General features: G+C 35.0%; 3 protein-coding genes across 3 annotated transcripts; 2 read left to right on the top strand and 1 right to left on the bottom strand.

The window, feature by feature from the left end:
- Positions 1–267: 267 nt before the first annotated feature.
- On the bottom strand, positions 268–10,185 carry LOC141594555 (protein TRIGALACTOSYLDIACYLGLYCEROL 3, chloroplastic-like). The gene is made up of 4 exons (XM_074414565.1): positions 10,012–10,185; positions 1,057–1,256; positions 887–971; positions 268–788 (listed from the first exon to the last, which is right to left on the bottom strand). The coding sequence occupies exons 1-4, from the start codon at positions 10,183–10,185 to the stop codon at positions 750–752; spliced, it is 498 nt and encodes a 165-aa protein (XP_074270666.1). The 3' UTR covers positions 268–749.
- Positions 10,186–12,392: 2,207 nt separating this feature from the next.
- Positions 12,393–15,409, top strand: LOC141594049 (F-box protein DOR-like). Its single transcript, XM_074414260.1, has 2 exons — positions 12,393–12,559; positions 14,040–15,409. Exon 2 carries the CDS (start codon positions 14,099–14,101, stop codon positions 15,266–15,268), a length of 1,170 nt encoding a protein of 389 aa, XP_074270361.1. The 5' UTR covers positions 12,393–12,559; positions 14,040–14,098; the 3' UTR covers positions 15,269–15,409.
- A 4,985-nt stretch (positions 15,410–20,394) lies between these two features.
- LOC141594553 (putative F-box protein At1g30930) lies at positions 20,395–21,591 on the top strand. The gene has a single exon (XM_074414564.1). The coding sequence runs from the start codon at positions 20,395–20,397 to the stop codon at positions 21,589–21,591; it is 1,197 nt and encodes a 398-aa protein (XP_074270665.1).
- The last annotated feature ends 780 nt before the right edge of the window (positions 21,592–22,371 follow it).

The raw sequence follows: 22,371 nt of genomic DNA, 5'->3' as shown, positions 1-22,371 counted from the left end.
ATCACGAGTGTTCTTGGTATTTATCGTATGATCTTGAGGATTTCGCCGTAGGATTCCAAATTTAAAGAATCAGACCGATGTTTTTAATTTGACAGTATCATGATTCGTGCTGATAATGATTTATCTTATTAGATTTAACTTTTTAAATATGAGACAATAATCATTCAATGCAATTTCAATTCAATTTCATTATGTTTTATTCAGATGTTTGTGTGGCTAACACAAGGTAAAAAAATGTGTATATTCGATTCCTTATCACACTTGCTTAAAAATTGATATTGATGTACATAATGTCAAACGTATGGGGGCTTATTTCATAATAAAATACTGTATAATAAGAGAACAAGAGTTAGCTCAAGTGGTAAGAACTCTCTTACCGAAACCATGAAGTTTGGGGTTTGATTCTCACCTACCACACAAGTGCAGCTCATTTGAACCAAAAAATAATAAAATAAAATAAATTCTCCAAAAAAAAGTAGGGAATTAAGTAATGAATAACATAACATACAGTAGAGCATCTTGTTAGGGGTTCGATTCCTACAAGAAAATTTCTCGAGCCATGCGCAGTTGGATCGTGCAAGCGTTGTCGCTTCACTTTCTCTTCAAGGTTTCAGTCACGTACAATCGTTCTATATGCCGAAAACATTGATGGACAAACATACAGTAGAGCATCTTGTTCTCCACATAATGCACTTAATTTTTGCCTTCTGTATCCGATTAGCTAGAGTTACTGTTTCGAGATGTATGTGCTAATACTTGATTGGACCTTCCAAACTCCCGGTTGCAAACTGTATATAAAGCAATAAAGTGAAATAGTCAAGCAACGAAAACCCTACAAACAACCAAACTTGGAATTAACATTTCCACTTCAAAGATTCAAAGATACCTGTTGAACAATGGGATTTGTTGATGCGCTAAACTCATGCGTCAATCCTTCCCATACAATCTCTCCCTCGTAAAGAAAGATCAATCTGAACCAATCGAAATACTCTATTATGTGAATGAAAATACATCTTTTCAACTATGTGCTAAGTGATTGGTCAAAAAAATAATTACCTATCAACAGCTCTGCGGATGGTACTGTGTTGGTGAGTAACAACTACATAAGATGCCACATTCCCAGTCTTCCCAGCAGCGTCTTCTCCTTTTAAATGAACTGAACGAATAAGATCTTCAACTACGGTTGATGCAATTGGGTCAAGTCCAGCTGTTGGTTCATCATACAAGAGAACCTGCCATGGGTAGTCAATCAGAGCCTTAGTCCAAAAATGCTTTGGGGTCGGTATTAGAAATATAGAGGGGAGAATGCATAAATGTAATGTTGTATTATTGATAATCGTTCGTGCCTTTTACAACTACAATCGTAGCGTATTTATAGTACTCGTAAGATCTCCTAATATAGGAAACCATAATAATATAGCTTATTTTATTCTGATTACGGTATATTACGATACGATACCGTAATCTCCTCTAACATCCCCCCTCAAACTCATGGTAATTTGAAACAATTTCCATGAGTTTGCACACAAATAACAAAAAAAAACATGAAGAAAATAATCGGTTTCTTCATTCTTCGATCTTCAAGTCTTAGACAACAACAACATTCTTTTCGAATGTATCAAAAAAAAATTCTTCGAACGGGAACGTCGCAATTTTTCGAACCCGTCAAAATATCAAAAGATCAATATTCGAATTCTTTGAAATTTCATAGTCAAAAACGCCGCAATTTTTCGAATTTGACTTGATTAAAAACGGAATTTATCCGTCATATCGAATCGATGGATTGGAGCACTCATTTGTACTCCCTCCAATAAAGCAACTGAACTTACAAAGACCATGTAAATGGCGGAGATCGATCGATGAAAGAATACAACTAGCGAGTAGTTGTAATAAATCAACAACATTCAAAATGATTGGACTTCAATGAAAACCATCAAGGAACGACGTACAACTTCTGGATTTTTTTTTTTTTTTTTAAAAGAATAATTTGTAAATCATCGGTGAAGAAATCCCGCCGGAGGGTACCACAATTAATTAGTCCCTCCGGCAGGGCAACAGAAGATCGTTTTTAGGCCTCAAGAGCGTGAGGCTCTGATACCATATTAGAAATATAGAGGGGAGAATGCATAAATGTAATCGTTGTATTATTGATAATCGTTCGTATTGTTCCATTACAATTAGAGATCAGACATTTATATAGCATTCGAAATAACATAAATCAAGACCTAGAATATTCTAAAGTAGGCAACTGAAATATTCATCATATCATTATAATATTATTGCGATTACGGTATAATACCGTAATATTCTCCAACAGTCGGCCAACATGAATCATCATCTGAAACCATCTAGGGTATCCAATAGGGCTCCACAATATAGTATATACGGGAATTTAAGTAAAAAAAAGTTGGTAGTTGAAAGAGTAGAATAAAAAATGGAGAAAATAAGACGATGAGTAAACCAAGTTTTATTTTTAAAATAATAATGTAAAATAAAAATAAAATAAAAGGAAAAGTTGAAAGAGTAGAATAAAAGAAAAGACATATAATTGGTTCAGGGAAGGGAACGGGCAAGGGAATGGAACTAGGAAAGGGAATGAAGAGGAAAGGAAACGGATTACCCCAAATATGCTCAACTGTTTGGTATGAATACAAGAGTAAAAGGAATCATCTTCAACCACCACCCTCAAAAGTCAAACCCGATATCCACCACCTACACCCACCACCAAGACCACAACCACCTCCTCCCACCACCATCCGTCACAGCGCCGGCAGCTCACTCCCGTCCACTAGTCGGCACCAGCCACCCGATGCCCTCTCATCCGTCGAAAACCCATCAAGCCCCAATACCAAACACCACATCCTCCCTAGGAAAATCTACTCCTACCCCGAAAAACACCAGATCTGGTGTATTTCGGGGTGGAGGAGGGGGGTTTCGGGGAGGGGGAAGGTTTTTCTGAGGTTATTGAAGGAAATTAGCCGGAACTGGTAGCCTGCCGGTAACGGTAGTGGGCTCACCGTCTCCCCAGCGTGAATAAAGGCAGGTCGCCGGCGGCCAATGGTAGTGAACTCGCCGGTGTGATAGTGGAGGTCGCCGGCGTGAATAGTGGACTTGTGGTTCATTTAGGTGTGGGTTTTTCAACATCTTTCATTGATCTCATTTCTTTATCCGTTTTTATTTCCTCTACTACCCTGTTGGTACCTGGGTTATGGGTATTTGTATGTATGACGATATGTTTTAAGTCGGTATGTAATTTATCTATCAAATTTTTTGAGTCTGTAAATACGTATATGTCAATATGTATGGGTATGTATGTAGAGATAAGTATACGTATTAAAATACATATATTACTATTCAAACTTTTTACTATTCATACGAGTCTAGAAGCTCGTGTAAAGACGCAGTCTCAAAAGTCAAAAGTTTTGCCTAATCCTATCATGTTGTCGGGACAGCTGGTATCTTTCCAGAAAGCTCCAAGACAACTGTCTCTCCACTACCTCAAAAGCAACGGCTCCAATGCACCTGCGAATAAGATGTCAACAACACAAAAGCGACCATCATTAAAGCCTCAAGACCGCCTATATAAACGGACGTCCTCGGCATTCAAGTATCATCAAGTTTTTAGAGTGCGATTGCCTTAAGCAAACTAGCAACAAAAATCTAAAAATAAGTTGTAATCAAAAATCTTTGTATCTTTATTCAATCTTCATTGTAAGTTCAATCTTGTAATTTTCAAAATTTAATTTCAAAATTTTTCAACATCTTTCATTGATCTCATTTCTTTATCCGTTTTTATTTCCTCTACTACCCTGTTGGTACCTGGGTTATGGGTATTTGTATGTATGACGATATGTTTTAAGTCGGTATGTAATTTATCTGTCAAATTTTTTGACTCTGTAAATACGTATATGTCAATATGTATGGGTATGTATGTAGAGATAAGTATACGTATTAAAATACATATATTACTATTCAAACTTTTTACTATTCATACGAGTCTAGAAGCTCGTGTAAAGACGCAGTCTCAAAAGTCAAAAGTTTTGCCTAATCCTATCATGTTGTCGGGACAAATGGTATCTTTCCGAAAAGCTCCAAGACAACTGTCTCTCCACTACCTCAAAAGCAACGGCTCTAATGCACTGCGAATAAGATGTCAACAACACAAAAGCGACCAACATTAAAGCCTCAAGACTGCCTATATAAACGGACGTCCTCGGATTCAAGTATCATCAAGTTTTTAGAATGCATGCGATTGCCTTAAACAAACTAGCAACAAAAATCTAAAAATAAGTTGTAATCAAAAATCTTTGTATCTTTATTCAATCTTCATTGTAAGTTCAATCTTGTAATTCTCAAAATTTAATTTCAAAGTTTTTCAACATCTTTCATTGATCTCATTTCTTTATCCGTTTTTATTTCCTCTACTACCCTGTTGGTACCTGGGTTATGGGTATCTGTATGTATGACGATATGTTTTAAGTCGGTATGTAATTTATCTGTCAAATTTTTTGAGTCTGTAAATACGTATCAGTCTGTAAATACGTATATGTCAATATGTATGGGTATGTATGTAGAGATAAGTATACGTATTAAAATACATATATTACTATTCAAACTTTTTACTATTCATACGAGTCTAGAAGCTCGTGTAAAGACGCAGTCTCAAAAGTCAAAAGTTTTGCCTAATCCTATCATGTTGTCGGGACAGCTGGTATCTTTCCAGAAAGCTCCAAGACAACTGTCTCTCCACTACCTCAAAAGCAACGGCTCTAATGCACCTGCGAATAAGATGTCAACAACACAAAAGCAGACCATCATTAAAGCCTCTGAAGACTGCCTATATAAACGGACGTCCTCAGCATTCAAGTATCATCAAGTTTTTAGAGTGCAGTATTGCCTTAAGCAAACTAGCAACAAAAATCTAAAAATAAGTTGTAATCAAAAATCTTTGTATCTTTATTCAATCTTCATTGTAAGTTCAATCTTTTAATTTTCAAAATTTAATTTCAAAGTTTTTCAACATCTTTCATTGATCTCATTTCTTTATCCGTTTTTATTTCCTCTACTACCCTGTTGGTACCTGGGTTATGGGTATTTGTATGTATGACGATATGTTTTAAGTCGGTATGTAATTTATCCACAAATCTTTTGAGTCCAGAAATACGTATATGTCAATATGTATGGGTATGTATGTAGAGATAAGTATACGTATTAAAATACATATATTACTATTCAAACTTTTTACTATTCATACGAGTCTAGAAGCTCGTGTAAAGACGCAGTCTCAAAAGTCAAAAGTTTTGCCTAATCCTATCATGTTGTCGGGACAGCTGGTATCTTTCCAGAAAGCTCCAAGACAACTGTCGCTCCACTACCTCAAAAGCAACGGCTCTAAAGCACATGCGAATAAGATGTCAACAACACTAAAGCAGACCATCATTAAAGCCTCTCCGAAAACGCCTATATAAACGGACGTCCTCGGCATTCAAGTATCATCAAGTTTTTAGAGTGCGATTTGCCTTAAGCAAACTAGCAAAAAAAAACTAAAAATAAGTTGTAATCAAAAATCTTTGTATCTTTATTCAATCTTCATTGTAAGTTCAATCTTTTAATTTTCAAAATTTAATTTCAAAGTTTTTCAACATCTTTCATTGATCTCATTTCTTTATCCGTTTTTATTTCCTCTACTACCCTGTTGGTACCTGGGTTATGGGTATTTGTATGTATGACGATATGTTTTAAGTCGGTATGTAATTTATCGGCCAAATTTTTTGAGTCTGTAAATACGTATATGTCAATATGTATGGGTATGTATGTAGAGATAAGTATACGTATTAAAATACATATATTACTATTCAAACTTTTTAATATTCATACGAGTCTAGAAGTTCGTGTAAAAACGCAGTCTCAAAAGTCAAAAGTTTTGCCTAATCCTATCATGTTGTCGGGACAGATGGTATCTTTCCGTAAAGCTCCAAGACAACCGTCTCTCCACTACCTCAAAAGCAATGGCTCTAATGCACTGCGAATAAGATGTCAACAACACAAAAGCAGACCATCATTAAAGCCTCTGAAGACTGCCTATATAAACAGACGTCCTCGGCATTTAAGTATCATCAAGTTTTTAGAGTGCAGTATTGCCTTAAGCAAACTAGCAACAAAAATCTAAAAATAAGTTTTAATCAAAAATCTTTGTATCTTTATTCAATCTTCATTGTAAGTTCAATCTTGTAATTTTCAAAATTTAATTTCAAAGTTTTTCGACATCTTTCATTGATCTCATTTCTTTATCCGTTTTTATTTCCTCTACTACCCTGTTGGTACCTGGGTTATGGGTATTTGTATGTATGACGATATGTTTTAAGTCGTTATGTAATTTATCTCACAAATTTTTTGAGTCCAAATACGTATCGGTCATCAAATACGTATATGTCAATATGTATGGGTATGTATGTAGAGATAAGTATACGTATTAAAATATATATATTACGATTCAAACTTTTTACTATTCATACGAGTCAAGAAGCTCGTGTAAAGACGCAGTCTCAAAAGTCAAAAGTTTTGCCTAATCCTATCATGTTGTCGGGACAGTTGGTATCTTTCCAGAAAGCTCCAAGACAACTGTCTCTCCACTACCTCAAAAGCAATGGCTCTAATGCACCTGCGAATAAGATGTCAACAACACTAAAGCAGACCATCATTAAAGCCTCTGAAAACTGCCTATATAAACGGACGTCCTCAGCATTCAAGTATCATCAAGTTTTTAGAGTGCAGTATTGCCTTAAGCAAACTAGCAAAAAAAAACTAAAAATAAGTTGTAATCAAAAATCTTTGTATCTTTATTCAATCTTCATTGTAAGTTCAATCTTGTAATTTTCAAAATTTAATTTCAAAGTTTTTCGACATCTTTCATTGATCTCATTTCTTTATCCGTTTTTATTTCCTCTACTACCCTGTTGGTACCTGGGTTATGGGTATTTGTATGTATGACGATATGTTTTAAGTCGTTATGTAATTTATCTGTCAAATTTTTTGAGTCTGTAAATACGTATCAGTCTGTAAATACGTATATGTCAATATGTATGGGTATGTATGTAGAGATAAGTATACGTATTAAAATATATATATTACGATTCAAACTTTTTACTATTCATACGAGTCAAGAAGCTCGTGTAAAGACGCAGTCTCAAAAGTCAAAAGTTTTGCCTAATCCTATCATGTTGTCGGGACAGTTGGTATCTTTCCAGAAAGCTCCAAGACAACTGTCTCTCCACTACCTCAAAAGCAATGGCTCTAATGCACCTGCGAATAAGATGTCAACAACACAAAAGCAGACCATCATTAAAACCTCTGAAGACTGCCTATATAAACGGACGTCCTCAGCATTCAAGTATCATCAAGTTTTTAGAGTGCAGTATTGCCTTAAGCAAACTAGCAACAAAAATCTAAAAAGAAGTTGTAATCAAAAATCTTTGTATCTTTATTCAATCTTCATTGTAAGTTGAATATTGTAATTCTCAAAATTTAATTTCAAAGTTTTTCAACATCTTTCATTGATCTCATTTATTTATCCGTTTTTATTTCCTCTACTACCCTGTTGGTACCTGGGTTATGGGTATTTGTATGTATGACGCACTACAAGAAAAACGCGGGTTACTGACGGCCCTACCGACGGAAAAAAGAGGCCGTCAGAAAACACGGGTTACTGACGGATGTGTGACGGAATTTCCGTCAGTAAAGTTTCCTGACGGATATCCCGTCAAGATCTATTGGCGCGCGCGTTGACCAAGTCAAAGGCGCCAAAGAACGTGACGGATATTCCGTCGAATCTTTAATACTTGACGGAAAATCCGTCAATGGTCTTTGCACGTTAAATTGGATTACAAATGAAATCACTTTTGCCCTCATCGACGGAATATCCGTCGCTTTTTTCAAAAACGACGGAATATCCGTCACTTGGTCAATTATTAGTTGGTGGTAGTGTGTGACAGGTGTCACAATAATTGACGATCGACGGATATTCCGTCGCTTTTTTGAAAAAAATCGACGGATATTCCGTCGAGTTTTACTTTAACCGACGTGTACAAATCCTTGCATTATTTTTCGATAAAGTGAGCAAAGTGACGGATTTTCCGTCAGTATAATAAGACTACTGACGGAATATCCGTCAGGATTTCAATTTAACTGACGGAATTTCCGTCAGTGGTTTCTATTAACTGAAACACGCGAAGAGATCCTCCTTCACTTTACTAAAATTCCCCCAAATCAATTAAAATCGCCTTAACCCCTTACCTCCTTAAAACCCGACACCACCACCACCCTCCTCCAGTTCCGGCGCCACCACCACCACCACCAACACCACCACGCCGTCGCCATCACTATAAGGTAATTAACTTTATCTTTTTTTTCTATTTCCTTTATCTTTTTCCTTCTCCTTCATCCTTTTCCTTCTCCTTTTCTTATTTATCTTTTTTTTTTTTTTAATAGTAGGCCGCCGCCTCCGCAAAACCGCCGCACGGCCGCCGCCGCCACTTGGTACCCCGCCACTCGCACTTCCTTTTTCATTTTTTTTTGTCAAGTTAATTAGGTATTACTCCTTTTAATTAGTTTAATTAATTTAGATTATTAGTTATTGTTTTAATCCGTCAGAGGTTTCTACTGACGGATATTCCGTCAGAATTGTGAAAAACTGACGGATATTACTCTTTTAAATTTTTTTAATTAGTTTAATTAATTTAGATTATTAGTTATTGTTTTAATTGTTGTTGAAAAAGGGTTGGTGTTGATGCATGTTGACTTAGGATAGAAGCCAATGTTGTGACGTATGTATGTTGTTAATGTATGTTGTTAATTTAGATTATTAGTTATAATTTTTTTTTTTAATGTATGCATGTTGAGTTAAAATAGATATTTAATTTTATTATTAAAAATTAGATTATTGTTAAATGTTAATTAGAATAAATATAAATTAGACTAGATATGTAAAATGAAAAGTAAATCATGTTAGTTTTTGTTAATTGAAAAAGTAGTCATTGTTGTATGTTTTGTTTTTAATATTGTTAAAATTATTGTTCATATTGACCTAGTGAATGTTAGTTAAGATTCGAGATTTTGATAATTGTATATATTTCATAGGTTTACTGGTTCGCCTTCTTTTTCATGTGAGACGGTAATCTATCAATGCAATATTTCTCAATCCAATTTTTATTTTTGATTATTCAGACACCGTTGATTGTGTCGTTAACACAAGGGAAAGGTGTGTACATCCGATTTCTTACCTCACACTTGTAGATGTCCATGAGATGCCGTGGTAATTTTGTTATTATTTTTCAGGGCATTTCTTTTTCCTAAAAGTTTCAAGAACTTGTGAAATATAATGTCATATAGGAATACGAACTTTTTTTTAATGTTTTTTTATTAAAACCGTGTATTAAATTAGCTTTCACGTGATCTCTTGTCAATGAATCAAGTCAGCTTATTTCAGTTCAGTTCAGTTCAGTTCAGCTCAGTTCTATTCAGTTTAATTCAATTTCATTCTGTTCAGTTCATTTCATTTCAATTCAGCTCCATTAAATTCAATTCAGTTCAGACAGTTTCAGTCCAAAAGAACCGGGTTAATTCTCAATTGATTTTAGGAAAGTGTTATTTTGCGGTATATATAGGATATATTACAGAATTTTATCGGTTTCCAAATTGTGTTAGATAATTAAGGCAAGGGATATAATAATTCTAAAAGGACTAAGATATTATATGTTGTACGGAAGAATGGGCCACCCCGTGTTGGATGTTGGGCCTCTGCTGTGCCGGTGTCCACAAAATATAATAGTACTAGGGTTTCTTCATTGTAAAATAAGTCAAAAACCCTTTGTGGCTGCCTTAATTATAACGTTTTCACATACACACAATTACTTTGATCAAAATAAGTTTTGAATTGTGTTCCTTTTCGTGTTCTGTTGCGATTTTGATCGAATATAAAGTGGTCTTGTGGGTTGAATTCTAGTTACTACTTACTAGCATAGTTGATAGTTCCATGATGTTGAATGTAGAGCACTGCAATACGAGTGCTGCATCTGATGCAGACGATATTCCTGAAGAAATTAAAGTTGAAATCTTGACGAGGCTGTCATCCAAGTCAATGTCGAGACTCAAGTGTGTTTCGAAACACTGGAATGATACCTTAACCATACAAGCATTCTTGGTTAGACACTCTCGTTCATATGATAAACACCCAAAACTTGCTTTTGTGGCACGCTCGAGCATTTGGGGTCAAGACTACGTTATCTCATTCGAGCTTAACGATGACAACACCCCCAAAACGACCACTTTGTCTGTGGCAAAGCCAAAAACAACCGAGTAATTTTGTATTAATTTTAATTCGAATAATTTTGTTTCATCGTATAGAAGTTAAGCTTTTTGAAGCCACCCAAGCTACAGAACAAAGTGGAAGCTCTAATTTATCTAACAAGAGGAAATTAATTGTCCTATAAAAGCTCGACCAATCGACCCTAGCATAACGTATTATTTACGTTAATTACAAATGAATTTACAATTCAAATCTAAAATCTTAAATATAACTTTTATAACCTAATTATTTACATTTGCAATTTAATTGCTAAACAAAAAACAGGAAGATTTGTATTTTATTTTAAAACATTATTGTTTATAATGATAATTATTTTTGAAAAAGATAATTAACCAATATAAAATTTCATCATGAATATTTTACATTTTTCTATAATAACAAAATTTGTTGACAACAACAATAATAACAAAATTTGAAACGAGATACCCGTGCAATTTGCACGGGTTTAAAACTAGTTTGACATTGATGGTAAACAAGGTAAATTTTTTGATCATTTTAATTCCCTGAATGAAACATATGTTCCAGGTTTTCAACTGCATTTGAGATCTTTTCAGGTTAACGTCTGTCTGTACTAACACTGCTTGCGACAATTAAAATTTTCCTTAGGTTGAACTGCTGTTGTACAATGCCAAAAAAAAAAAAATGCCAAAGATTATTCTGTTCAATAACCCTAACTCGACCCATTTAATTTTTCTATAACCAACCCAACCTGTTTAACTCATTTATCTTTAAGCAGGTTATTTTTAACCCACCTAACCCGTTTAACCCAATAAACTAGTTTTATAATCCTATGTTACAAGATATTACTGTATATTGTGATATACAGTAATCGTAATAATATCAGTATTATAGAATAAGGTATATTATGTTACTATTAGAAGATACGATATTATCTTTAGAATCTTTGGAGTAGTATAAATGCAACACCATTGTAATTGTTTGAGATACGAACGAACGATAATACGACAATTACTCTTATGCAATTCTCTCCTCTCGATTTCTATTACCCTATCATCCCAACAATTAGGAATCAAAATGCTAATTTTTAAGTTGTTTTGTTGAATTATTGAATCAAGCCAAATATATTATGAAAATTTTTAAATAAATGCGTTATTCGTGTTTGGTTCGTGTCAAAAGACATCAACCCTAACCCGAGCCATTTAAGTTTCGTGCCATGTCGTGTCAACCCAATTACTTCAATGGGTCACAACGTCTGGTTCATGTCAGGTTTTTGAGTCGTGTCAATTACTGACGCCTTTACTTATTACCTTCCTAAATTCTTACTTTAAACGGAACACTAAAACTTGGGTTAGACGGTCTTTCAATAAACTGTTGAGAGACCCGTCTCCCGTAATCTTTTATTTATATTTCGTGACCCTTTTATTGTCAATCGTGACACAGTAATTTCGTACCTATTTACACAATAAATGTATCCATTTTATCTTTAATCATCACTTATACCTATTTTATTACTTTTAGTAGTATTTTTTCTTAAAATTGTAAAATAGTCTCTCAATCTCAATAAACTAATTGAGGGACCGTCTCCTAAGAGACCTACCCTAATGGAATTAGGTATTTAAGTTAAGGGCTCGCCTGGAATGAAGGAAATAATTAGTAGGGTAATGTTTTAAGGGAAATAATTACCGGGCAATTTAATCCAGGAAGTAATATGTTCCTTATTTTCAAGTTTGGAATACTAAGAGAATTATTACTGGGGTAATTTATTTTCGGGTTTGGTAAAAATGTAATTAGTGCATTATGTATAAAATGCTTTTATATTTCTTCAATATAGGGAGTAATGCATTACTCTAGTAATAATTACCTATGGGAGAGGGTGGGTCCTTAGATGAGAGTAATAAATTGTCTAGATGAATAATCACCGGCATACCAAACTCACTAAAATAACCCCAACCCGTTACTCCCTTAATTTTTCCACCCTTTTCCCTTCAATCCAAGCATAAGACATAATTGCAATTTGCAATTAATTTAAATAATCTTAAATAAAAAGGGGATTATTAGAAATCTTGAATTAAAACGTCTTGACCAAAAATCACACTATTTTACTTTACCTTCCCCTTTTACCACCGAGCTTCGCCCGACTGCCCCCACCACGCTTCACGACGGCGCGCCAACCTGAACACAACCTCGCAAGAAATCGCCGGAATTCTTCTTGCGTACCTATTACTTGAATAATAGGTATGTAATTTTTGGTGTTATGATTTAATTTTTGTGTTAGGGTTTATAATTCTAATTGGGTAATTGTGTTTCCGATTAATAATAGTAGTAATTTGTTCTTCTTCCCTTTTTGTTTAATCGGCTCGAAAATAGTACTAGAAGGAATCGTTCCTGTTAGAATATAAAACCAATCATGAGGCTTAACTAGTCTCTCTTGTTATACTTCGTATGGTTGGGGCTTAATTAGTCTCTCTTTTGAATTTGCGCTTGTCATTGTTATTAATTTGATACTCCCTTCGTTCTGCTCATTTGTTTATCTTTGATTTTGGCATAAAGACCAAAGAAAAGAAGGGGCGTCAATTATTAGTTGACAAGTGGATCAAATTGGTCATCAAAAGGCATTCCTAAAATAGAAAGTAAACGATGAGAAATTCTTGCGTCCTCCTGGAGGACGTCCTCCCTACCCACAAAGAAGGCAAAATGGGAATTAAATATTATAAAATTCTCCTTTGAGTGTAGGGAGGACGTCCGGACGTCCTCCGAGAGGACGCAAGAATTTCTCAGTAATCAAGACTGAGACGCCCAAAAATAGAACTTGTAAACAAATGACGGGGACTGAGGGAGTATTTTGTTACGGTAATGGTAATATGATAGTGATTGTTAAACATAGTGGTGTAAGGAATGGTATTGGGGAAAGTTATCGTTGTATAAATTGGTGTTAAAGCTGGTTGCTTTTGGAAATTGTTATTGCAGGTATAAATTTAATTTTTTGTATGTCGAAGCTTTGAAATGCTGTCAAAATTTTCACAAAAAACTGGCCAAAAAACAAATGAATGAGATGTTTCTTAAATAAAAAAGAAAACCTTAAATCCGAGCTATATGAGGTGTGTAGGAAGCTTGAGTGTCTATCTCTAGTTGCGGCATTTTTTTTTTTAAAAAAAGCCGCAAAAAAGACTATTTGCATTTTTTTTTTATTAAAAAGCTGCAAGCCTGCAACTAAAGTCTTAATTGCGGCGTTATTTTTTCGCCGCTATTACATTTTCTATTTGCGCCCCCCTTATTTGCTGGCTTGTTGCTATGGCTAAAACGCCGCAAAAGAGCCTTTTTTGACGCCTCAAATAAATATTTCTTTACTAATGATGGAGTTTAGGTAGATTTGTGAATTAATAACTGTCAACAACATATTTTGTACCAAAAAAAAAAAAAAAACTGAACACCATGTTCGGAAATCACTCAAATTTTTGGCTACTGAATTTAGAATAACTAAGGAAAGTTGTTATTAGACTTGTAATGACCCAATAATTTTGTTGTGTTTCCTTGCCCATTCCTTGAATAACTAAGGAAAGCATGTTTTTAGAAGTTTTTTTTTTTTATTGTCTGATTCTGAATTTACTCTGCATTGATAATTGTCTTTTTCCTGTTCTTTCGCAGTCTTGTTCATAATAACAACCATCTTAGTTAAGTAATCTTTGCGTGGTTGTTTCTCTTCTATTCTTTCTAGGTCTTGATCGAAATAGAAGCCGTCATAGTCAAGTGATCTTGTGACATTTAGTGTTCAATATGAGTGATGCATCATTTGAAGACATTCCTGAAGAAATTCAGATTGAAATCTTGTCAAGGCTGCCACCCGAGTCATTGTCAAGATGCAAGTTTGTATCGAAACATTGGAAAGATACATTAACCATTAAAGCATTCTTACTTAATCAATCTCTTTCATATAATATACATTCTAAACGTTCCGTTATGGCACTGGCACAATCGGTGACTGGAAAATTTAACTCGATTCTCTTATTTGAGCTGACCGATAACACCCACAACACGACGCCTTTCACTGTACCAAAGGCAACACCAATGAGTGTAGTTATCAGGTGGGAAAATGGGGCAAAGACGAGTTTTGAGGAGGTAATAATAGGGTATCAGCCGGATTCCACTCGTCGTCTCGCTGCCATGCATGAGCACCTGTCCAATATATGCAATGACCTTGTTTGTATTTTTAATGAGTCTACAAAGAGGGTTGGTCTTGTAAACGTGAAAACTCAGGATTCTATCCGTCTTCCTGCAATAAAGGTGGGATGTGTGGATTCATTCCTCAGATTTTGGTATGCATTAGGGTTTGATCTTGTAAATAAGGTATTCAAGGTTCTGAATATTAATGATCTAAGCAAAGGGTGTTGTACCACGGCTGCGATATTGACTGTTGGATCAAAATATTGGAAACCAATTGAGTATGAATGTTTACCTTGTTCAGTGACCGAGAACTCACGGAGTAGCAACAATAGCTTTTGTCTTGATGGAGTGATTTATTGGGTCAACGAAACTGAAATTGGTCTTTATGGTACTATGTTAACCGTTGTTGCTTTTGATCTGAATTGCGAGACGTTCAGAGATTACGAGCTGGTTGACAAAGATGATGGGCCATTCGGGTACTACTATTTGACATCCTTAAAAGGGTGCCCAACTCTGTTCATTTGGGATTGGGAAAGTGATGAGATACAACAATGGACATTGTTTAACCATAAAAATCCGAATGTGGCTTGGAATAAGAGGAGTTTTATTGCCCATGATTTTCCCAAAATCTTCAATTACGGCTGTCGTTGGACTTGTGTTGCAGGAAGTAGCATCCTGGTACATCAGGTAACGCCTCAAGATTTCGTAGAGCCTTCAGAGCCTTTATTTTGGTATTGGAATTGGTATATGTGGTATGACCTGGAGAAGTTCGCCGTAGAGTAATATATAGCCTTTTATATTATCCCCATTTGACTTTGATGAACAACAAGGTCAAATTGCATTGTTACAACAATGATTCGCCTTCTTAGATTGAATTACGGTTGTAGAATGCAAAAAAAGCCAAAGATTATTCTGTTTTTTGGTTCCGGATTAGAATGAATAAAAATGATTGCGTCTCTTTTATTAAATCGAAGTCTCAGTTGCAATCGCACTATCGATTTCCTGAAGTGTCTCCCATCGAATGTTGTTATTTATTAGTGGTTTATTATTTATAGGAATATATCAATCGAGTATGTAGGCAAGCACGGCAGTGTATAATAATTGGGATATTTATGGATTGGAGAACATCGGTATGGAAAGCTGAAAATGCTTTATGTAACGGCCGACTTACCGTAATACTTGTGTAGGTTCGCTTTATACAAGAATTTGTGATTGTCTATAATATTTAGTTCTCTATTAATTTTAGAATTATCGGTTTCTGAATTGTGTTAGAATAATTAAGGAAATGGGTAGAATTCTAAAAGAACTAGGACGGGGAAATAGGATACAAATAGCCAAATACACACAATTACATTGATTATTATAAGTTTCGAGTTCTTATCCTTTTAGTGTTCTGTCGCGGTTTTGATTGAACAAAAATCGTGTTTGATGAGGCTATCGCAACCTATCAAAAATAAACCAACTGGTCTCTAACTAATATAGCTAGGGAAGTCGGGATGGTATCCACAGGGAGGCTTTTAGCGTTCTACTCGTCAAATTAAGTCTGTCTAAGTAACCAAAAGGGGTTTGTTTGATTTGTGTTCTAAACTAAGGCATCGACTTAACGGCAAATAGTAATGAGTGCCTTAACTGTAAAAAAATATAGTATAGGTCCTTAATGGAAAAAAATCGAAAGTTCAGGTCCTTATCTTGGGGTTAACTCGTTTAAACTATTTTTTTGTGGACCTACTAACCTCAAATAATTTAAAACCAACCCTAAAATCCCAATTAGTTATCAAATAACCTCATTTAGCGAAAAATTCCAAATTGTACCATAGAAGTAACTAAAGAGATTGTATACGAATGAAACTAGGAAAGAAATAATTAAAGAGAGAGAATTTTCATGATAGAATCTCATATAAATACTCTATTCGTGGCTGCATAGTCATAGTTCCATGGAGATGGATGTAGAGAAAAAGATTAAAGGCGGAGATAAAGGACGGAATTCCAATACGAGTGATGCATCAAATGCAGACGTTCCTGAAGAAATTCAGATTGATATCCTGTCAAGGCTGCCACCGCCCAAGTCATTGTCGAGATGCAAGTGTGTTTCGAAACACTTGCAACGACCTTATTTGTCTCATTAGCCCATCTTTAAAGCGTTTCAGTCTTATAAACGTAAAAACCCGCGATTTTATCCAGCTTCCTGAAATAAATATGAAGTCCGCGTTCATATCTTGGAGTGCATTAGGGTTTGATCCTGTACACAATGTATTCAAAGTTCTGAGTATTAATGTTAAGGAAAGAAGAAGCAAAGGGTGTGCTACAACCACGGCCGCGATATTGACTGTTGGATCTAAATATTGGAAGCCAATAGAGGATGAAAGTTTACCTAGTTCAATGACCAAGGACTTTCATTGGTATAGGACCGATTGCCTTTGTCTTAATGGAGTCATCTATTGGGTCGCTAAATATACAACCGATTATTTTATTGTGCTAACCGTTGTTGCTTTTGATTTGAATCGTGAGGCGTTCAAAGGTAACGAGCTTGCTGTCACGAGAAACCGGCCGAGAAATATGAGACTCGGATACTTTTTGACAACCTTGAAAGAATGCCCAACTCTGTTCATTTGGAAGATTAATAAAGGTGATGAGACTCAAGAGGTAGAACAATGGACATTATTTAACCATAAAAATCCGAATGCAGCTTGGAAAAAGAGGAATTTTACGGTTCCTAATTTTCCCATAAAGGTGCCTTTCGGCTCTCAGTGTATACCTGCTGGAGGTGGTAGCACCGTGCTACAATGTTCAAAAAAGATTAATTCCGAGTGTTGTTGGTATTTATCGTATGATCTTGAGAATTTCGCCATAGAGTAACATGTTATAGTGTTCTTGTTGATTTTGATGCGTAGCTAATGTTTTGTATTCTTGATAACTGTTCCCTGATTGTTATGGTTGACTTTACCTTATTAAAAGAAACTGTTACAAACATAAGACCAACGTCTATATTTCCCTTATTGTATTCTAGGTTTTGGTATACAAGGTATGATCTTGAGAAGTTCGCCTTTAGAGTAATATACTCCGTAAACACGAATTTGAAAAAAAATCGTTTTATGAATTCGTAAACTCAAATTTTGATTAGTTAAAGTTTTACGGATAAAAAAAATGGGCATTTCGTGGAAAGTGTTAAACCTTAGGGGTACCAGGTAAATTTTGCTACTTAATTTCCAATATGCTAGTAGAAATAAGTTCATTGGTAGCGTTTTAGCCTAATAGCAACAAATACATTTTTTTTGTTTTAAATGAACGCACTTTGTCATTGGTAAAAGAGAGCTATTCCACTTGAACTAGTTTTATTTTTTTTATAAATACCTTACTTATTGGGGTCTTTTAAATGAAGAAACGCCTCGAAAAGAAATAAAAGGCATTTTTTTGGCATGAAAGGTCAAAGGCCTTGAATGAAACGTCTTACATGTTACATAGAATATCTTATTACTAGTCCTGTCAAAACCGACCCGACTCGAATGACCCGTCCCGAACCCCACTCGTGCTCCGACTCGAGGACATGAATATGACTCGAAACCCGAATTGACGTGACCATATTTAACTAGACCCAAATGTTTGTTGTCGCATTTTGACCTTTCCCCAAAACTAGATAACAACCCACCCGAAAATGACCTGAACCCGAAATGACTTGACCTAACTTGAATCCTTGCAAACACGAACAACCCGTACCTGATTGACCTAAGTCGAATCCGATCCGATTGACCCGTTTTTCAGGTCTACTCATTACTTATACAAAGTATCTATAAAATACTATTAAAAGCCTAGGCTAAAATGACCTATAAACTCCATGTAGACAAATCCACATAGGATTTAGAAATGCCACGCAGGATTTAAAAATGTCACGCAGGATTTGAAATCTATAAATATTCTTCTTTACTTTGATTTACTATTCTACGTTTTAATTGTTCATTTTATTACTTTGGAGCTATTTACTCCACTACTACCTTTCATCTACCCTAATTTGTGAATTATGTATTTCACATTTCCTTTTCAATTTCCCTCATTTACTTAGAATTTGTAACCAACATTAAGCCATTCATCTCCCTATTAATGAATGTAATAAAAAAAACGTTATATTATTAATGCTCTAATAGCATGCATGAAGTATATAGCCACTTCATTTCCTGGTTTTAATTTTTAGACTTCTCCCGTCTCTCTAACTCAAATTAAAAATCTTCATATTGTTCCGTTTGTATAATTGTTGTATTCGAGTTGAGATATGCATAATATGTACCATTTCCCATCCTATGGAATCTACTTTTTACCTTATATACACATGAAATGTTTTATGTGTACATGTCGTGAACTTTGTAGGGATACACTTGTGTTTTTTGTTGGGTTTGTTACTTCTTTCGGTAAATTAAATTTCAGTTTCTTTTTGTGATTGTGCTTGACCAGGGATTGAGCACCATGATCTTCTTTAAGGGTTTGTTGTTCGTTCATATTCTACTACTCCGTAAGTCACTCCTTTTGATAATCTTTCTCATCTTTTGTTATTTTTGTTATTCTTGTAAAAGGGGAGTTTATTTTGTTATTAGTGTACGTATTGTTCATTTTGATTTGTTCTAATGCTACTTTTTACTTAACATGCATAACGTACATGAAATTGATTCACTTTTACATGTGAATGTATAAAAAAAGGATGATAAGCTAAGGCAGGTGATGGAGGAGACGATCGAAGGCGATCCGAATTGAGAAGTAGAAATTATTGTAGAAAAGGAAAACGATCAAGTTGGGGTGCGGAGATAGGTGCCCAAAGGATGAGGATCCGAAGCGCCTATACATATCTTTGAATGAGGGCGGATGCGTTGCAACATCTCGGTCATAACGAGTAGTCTGCGATCGGGTCGACTTGAAACAATTACATGTGACCTCTACAAAGGCTACCACGCACCAAGCAACAATCGTTAATGTCGTCGATATATATCGTACATTTAGTTTTTTTTTTTTGGATATTTTATGTTTACTGTTCATTTTTTTTGCAAAAACACCAAATCTCCATAAACAACTTTAATCATAATTGATTACATTTTACTCTGTAAAAAATAAATCATCTTAATTTTAACTTGGGTTGTACATTTTAATGTTGGGCCTATTTATTTTATATAGGTTCCTTTTCTTATTGTTTAGAGTTGTTATGAAGTAGATTCTATTGAATGTTTTTTCTATCAATCATTTGACTTTCATTACTTTTCGTTAAATGAACCTCACTGTATTTTTGATACTTTAATTTCGATTACTCCTTCTGTTCGGTCAAATATTTACCAATTTATTACTAAAATAGAAAGGAAAACAATTGACTAAGACACCCACAAATGGAATATGTAAACTATGTGTGATATTGCATAATACGAATTATAATATTTCCACTCAATTTTCCAGCATTACAAAAGTCATTTAAGCTTAGTAAAAGTAAATCAAATGAATGGCATATACCATTCCGTGCATTGCACGGGTGTTAAAACTAGTTGTTTGTTAAAAAAGAAAAAAGTAGGATTCCTCGCCTATCACTTTCCCTGCCGATTCTATTAACTTGGCCTATTGCCATTTACGACGACGTGCCAGCCTGAACAGTGAACACAACCTCGCAAGAAATTGACGGAATCGCCGGAACTCGAAGGAATTCTACTTACATACCTATTACTTAGGTATGTAATTTACGGAGTATGATGATCAAATTTCAAATGATTTTTTTTCAATAAATAACCTTTGTGGGTCGTGGCTGCCTTAATCATACTAATTTCTGAGTAATATTGTTCCTTTGCAATTCTTTTTCGGTCTTGATCGAACTAACAATCGTCTTTTATTAAAGATCTTGCAAGTTTTAACGTTCAATCACGGTTACTTGAATATTTGATGGTTCCATGGAGATGAATGTCGAGCGAAAGGTTAAAGGAAGAGTCAAAAGGCGGAGGATGTGCGATACGAGGAATACATCAAATGCAGACATTCCTGAAGAAATTCAGATTGATATCTTGTCAAGGCTGCCACCGAAATCATTATCGAGATGCAAGTGTGTATCGAAACACTGGAAGGATACATTAACCATACAAGTGTTCTTGCTTAAACACTCTCGTTCCTATGATAAACATCCAAAACTTGCTTTTGTGGAACACTCGACTTGTTGGAGAAAAGACTCGGTTATCTCATACGAGCTCAACGATGACAACACCCCCAAAATCACGATCACGAGTGTAGCAAAGAAGAAAACAACTACGTCTCGAGTCAGAGGACATGATGTATATTACACTGAATTTCTTATGGGTAATTCATTTTACAAGTCCAATATATGCAACTATTTAATTTGTCTCTTTGATCCATTTTCAACGTGTGTCGGTCTTTTAAACCTAAAAACCCGGGATTTTATCCGTCTTCCTGCTATAACTACTGCTATAACTACCAAGCCTGTGGATCTATTCAGATTTTGGTATGCATTAGGGTTTGATCCTGTACAGAAGGTATTCAAAGTTCTGTGTAGTATTTACCAAAGTGGAAGCAAAGAGTGTACTACCAAGGCCGCGATACTCACTGTTGGATCGAAATATTGGAACCCAGTAGACTTAAAATCTTTACCTAGCTCGCTGATTAAGAACTCGCCTTTGTGGAGTATTACCAATAGCCTTTGTCTTAATGGAGTGATTTATTGGGTCCATTACCAAAATAGAATCAGTAATTCTATTGTGCTAACTGTTGGTGCTTTTGATTTGAATCGTGAGGCGTTCAAAGATAACGAGCTTGTCACGACACCCATAAATCATAGACGATACTATTTGACATCTTTGAAAGAACGCCCAACTCTATTAATTTGGAAAATGCAATATGATGCGACTGATGGGGTAGAACAATGGACATTATTTAACCATAAAAATCCGAATGCAGCTTGGAAGAAGAGGATTTTTACTAAAAAAATTCCCATAGTGATACCTTACGGCGCTCAAGGGGCGACTATTGCAGGAGGTAGCACCCTGCTACAATATTCGAAATTGATTAATTCCGAGTATTCTTGGTATTTATTGTATGATCTTGAGAAGTTCGCCATAGAGGAACATACTGAATTATAGTTTTCATATACTCGTATATCATTTTATGTTATTCCCATCTGCCTATGTGAATGTTAAGATTCGAGATTTTGATAGGTTCGCCTTCTTTTTCATGTGAGACGGTAATCTATCAATGCAATTTCATTCTCAATCAAATTTTTATTATGGATTATTCAGACACCGTTGATTGTGTCGTTAACACAAGCGGAAGGTGTGTACATGAGTACATCCGATTTCCTACCTCACACTTGTAGAAGTCCATGTGATGCTGTGGTAATTTTGTTATTGTTTTTCAAGGCATTTATTTTTCCTAAAAGTTTTAAGAGCTTGTGAAATATAATGTCATATAGGAGTACATAAATACGAACTTTATGGACGGAGGTATTGTGGACAATTGGTCCCAGGTTCGATTCCTCCTCCTCTCTATTGTAATGCGACTAAGTGCGCGCTTCGTTGGAACAAAAAAAAAATACGAACTTTATTTTTAATGTTTTTTTTTATTAAAACCGTGTATTAAATTAGCTTTCACGTGATCTCTTGTCAATGAATCAAGTCAGCTTATTTCAATTCAGTTCGGTTCAGCTCTATTCAGTTAGTTTAGTTCAATTTCATTCATTCGTTCAACTCTTTTCTTCACAAATCAACTCTTATTTCGATTCGATTCATTTCATTTCAATTCACTCCATTAAATTCAATTCGGTTTAGACAGTTTCGATTTAGTTCTCAATTGATTTTAGGAAAGTGTTATTTTGCGGTCTATATAGGATATATTACAGAATTTTATCGGTTTCCAAATTGTGT

This window comes from Silene latifolia, chromosome 8, assembly GCF_048544455.1.
Source record: "Silene latifolia isolate original U9 population chromosome 8, ASM4854445v1, whole genome shotgun sequence".
Classification (NCBI taxonomy): Eukaryota; Viridiplantae; Streptophyta; class Magnoliopsida; order Caryophyllales; family Caryophyllaceae; genus Silene; species Silene latifolia.
Note: the sequence above shows the minus strand (reverse complement) of the source record. Positions and strands in the feature narration are given on the sequence as shown.

What these genes read in the sequence shown, in the direction of transcription:
- LOC141594553 (XM_074414564.1), top strand. Translation starts at nt 20,395, where the DNA reads ATGGAGATGAATGTCGAGCGAAAGGTTAAAGGAAGAGTCAAAAGGCGG.
- LOC141594555 (XM_074414565.1), bottom strand. Translation starts at nt 10,185, where the DNA reads ATGGTTAAGGTATCATTCCAGTGTTTCGAAACACACTTGAGTCTCGAC. An exon ending in ATCCGCAGAGCTGTTGATAG is followed by an intron (nt 972 to 1,056) that starts GTAATTATTTTT and finishes CGATTGGTTCAG; the next exon opens with ATTGATCTTTCTTTACGAGG. An exon ending in CAAATCCCATTGTTCAACAG is followed by an intron (nt 789 to 886) that starts GTATCTTTGAAT and finishes CTTTATATACAG; the next exon opens with TTTGCAACCGGGAGTTTGGA.
- LOC141594049 (XM_074414260.1), top strand. Translation starts at nt 14,099, where the DNA reads ATGAGTGATGCATCATTTGAAGACATTCCTGAAGAAATTCAGATTGAA.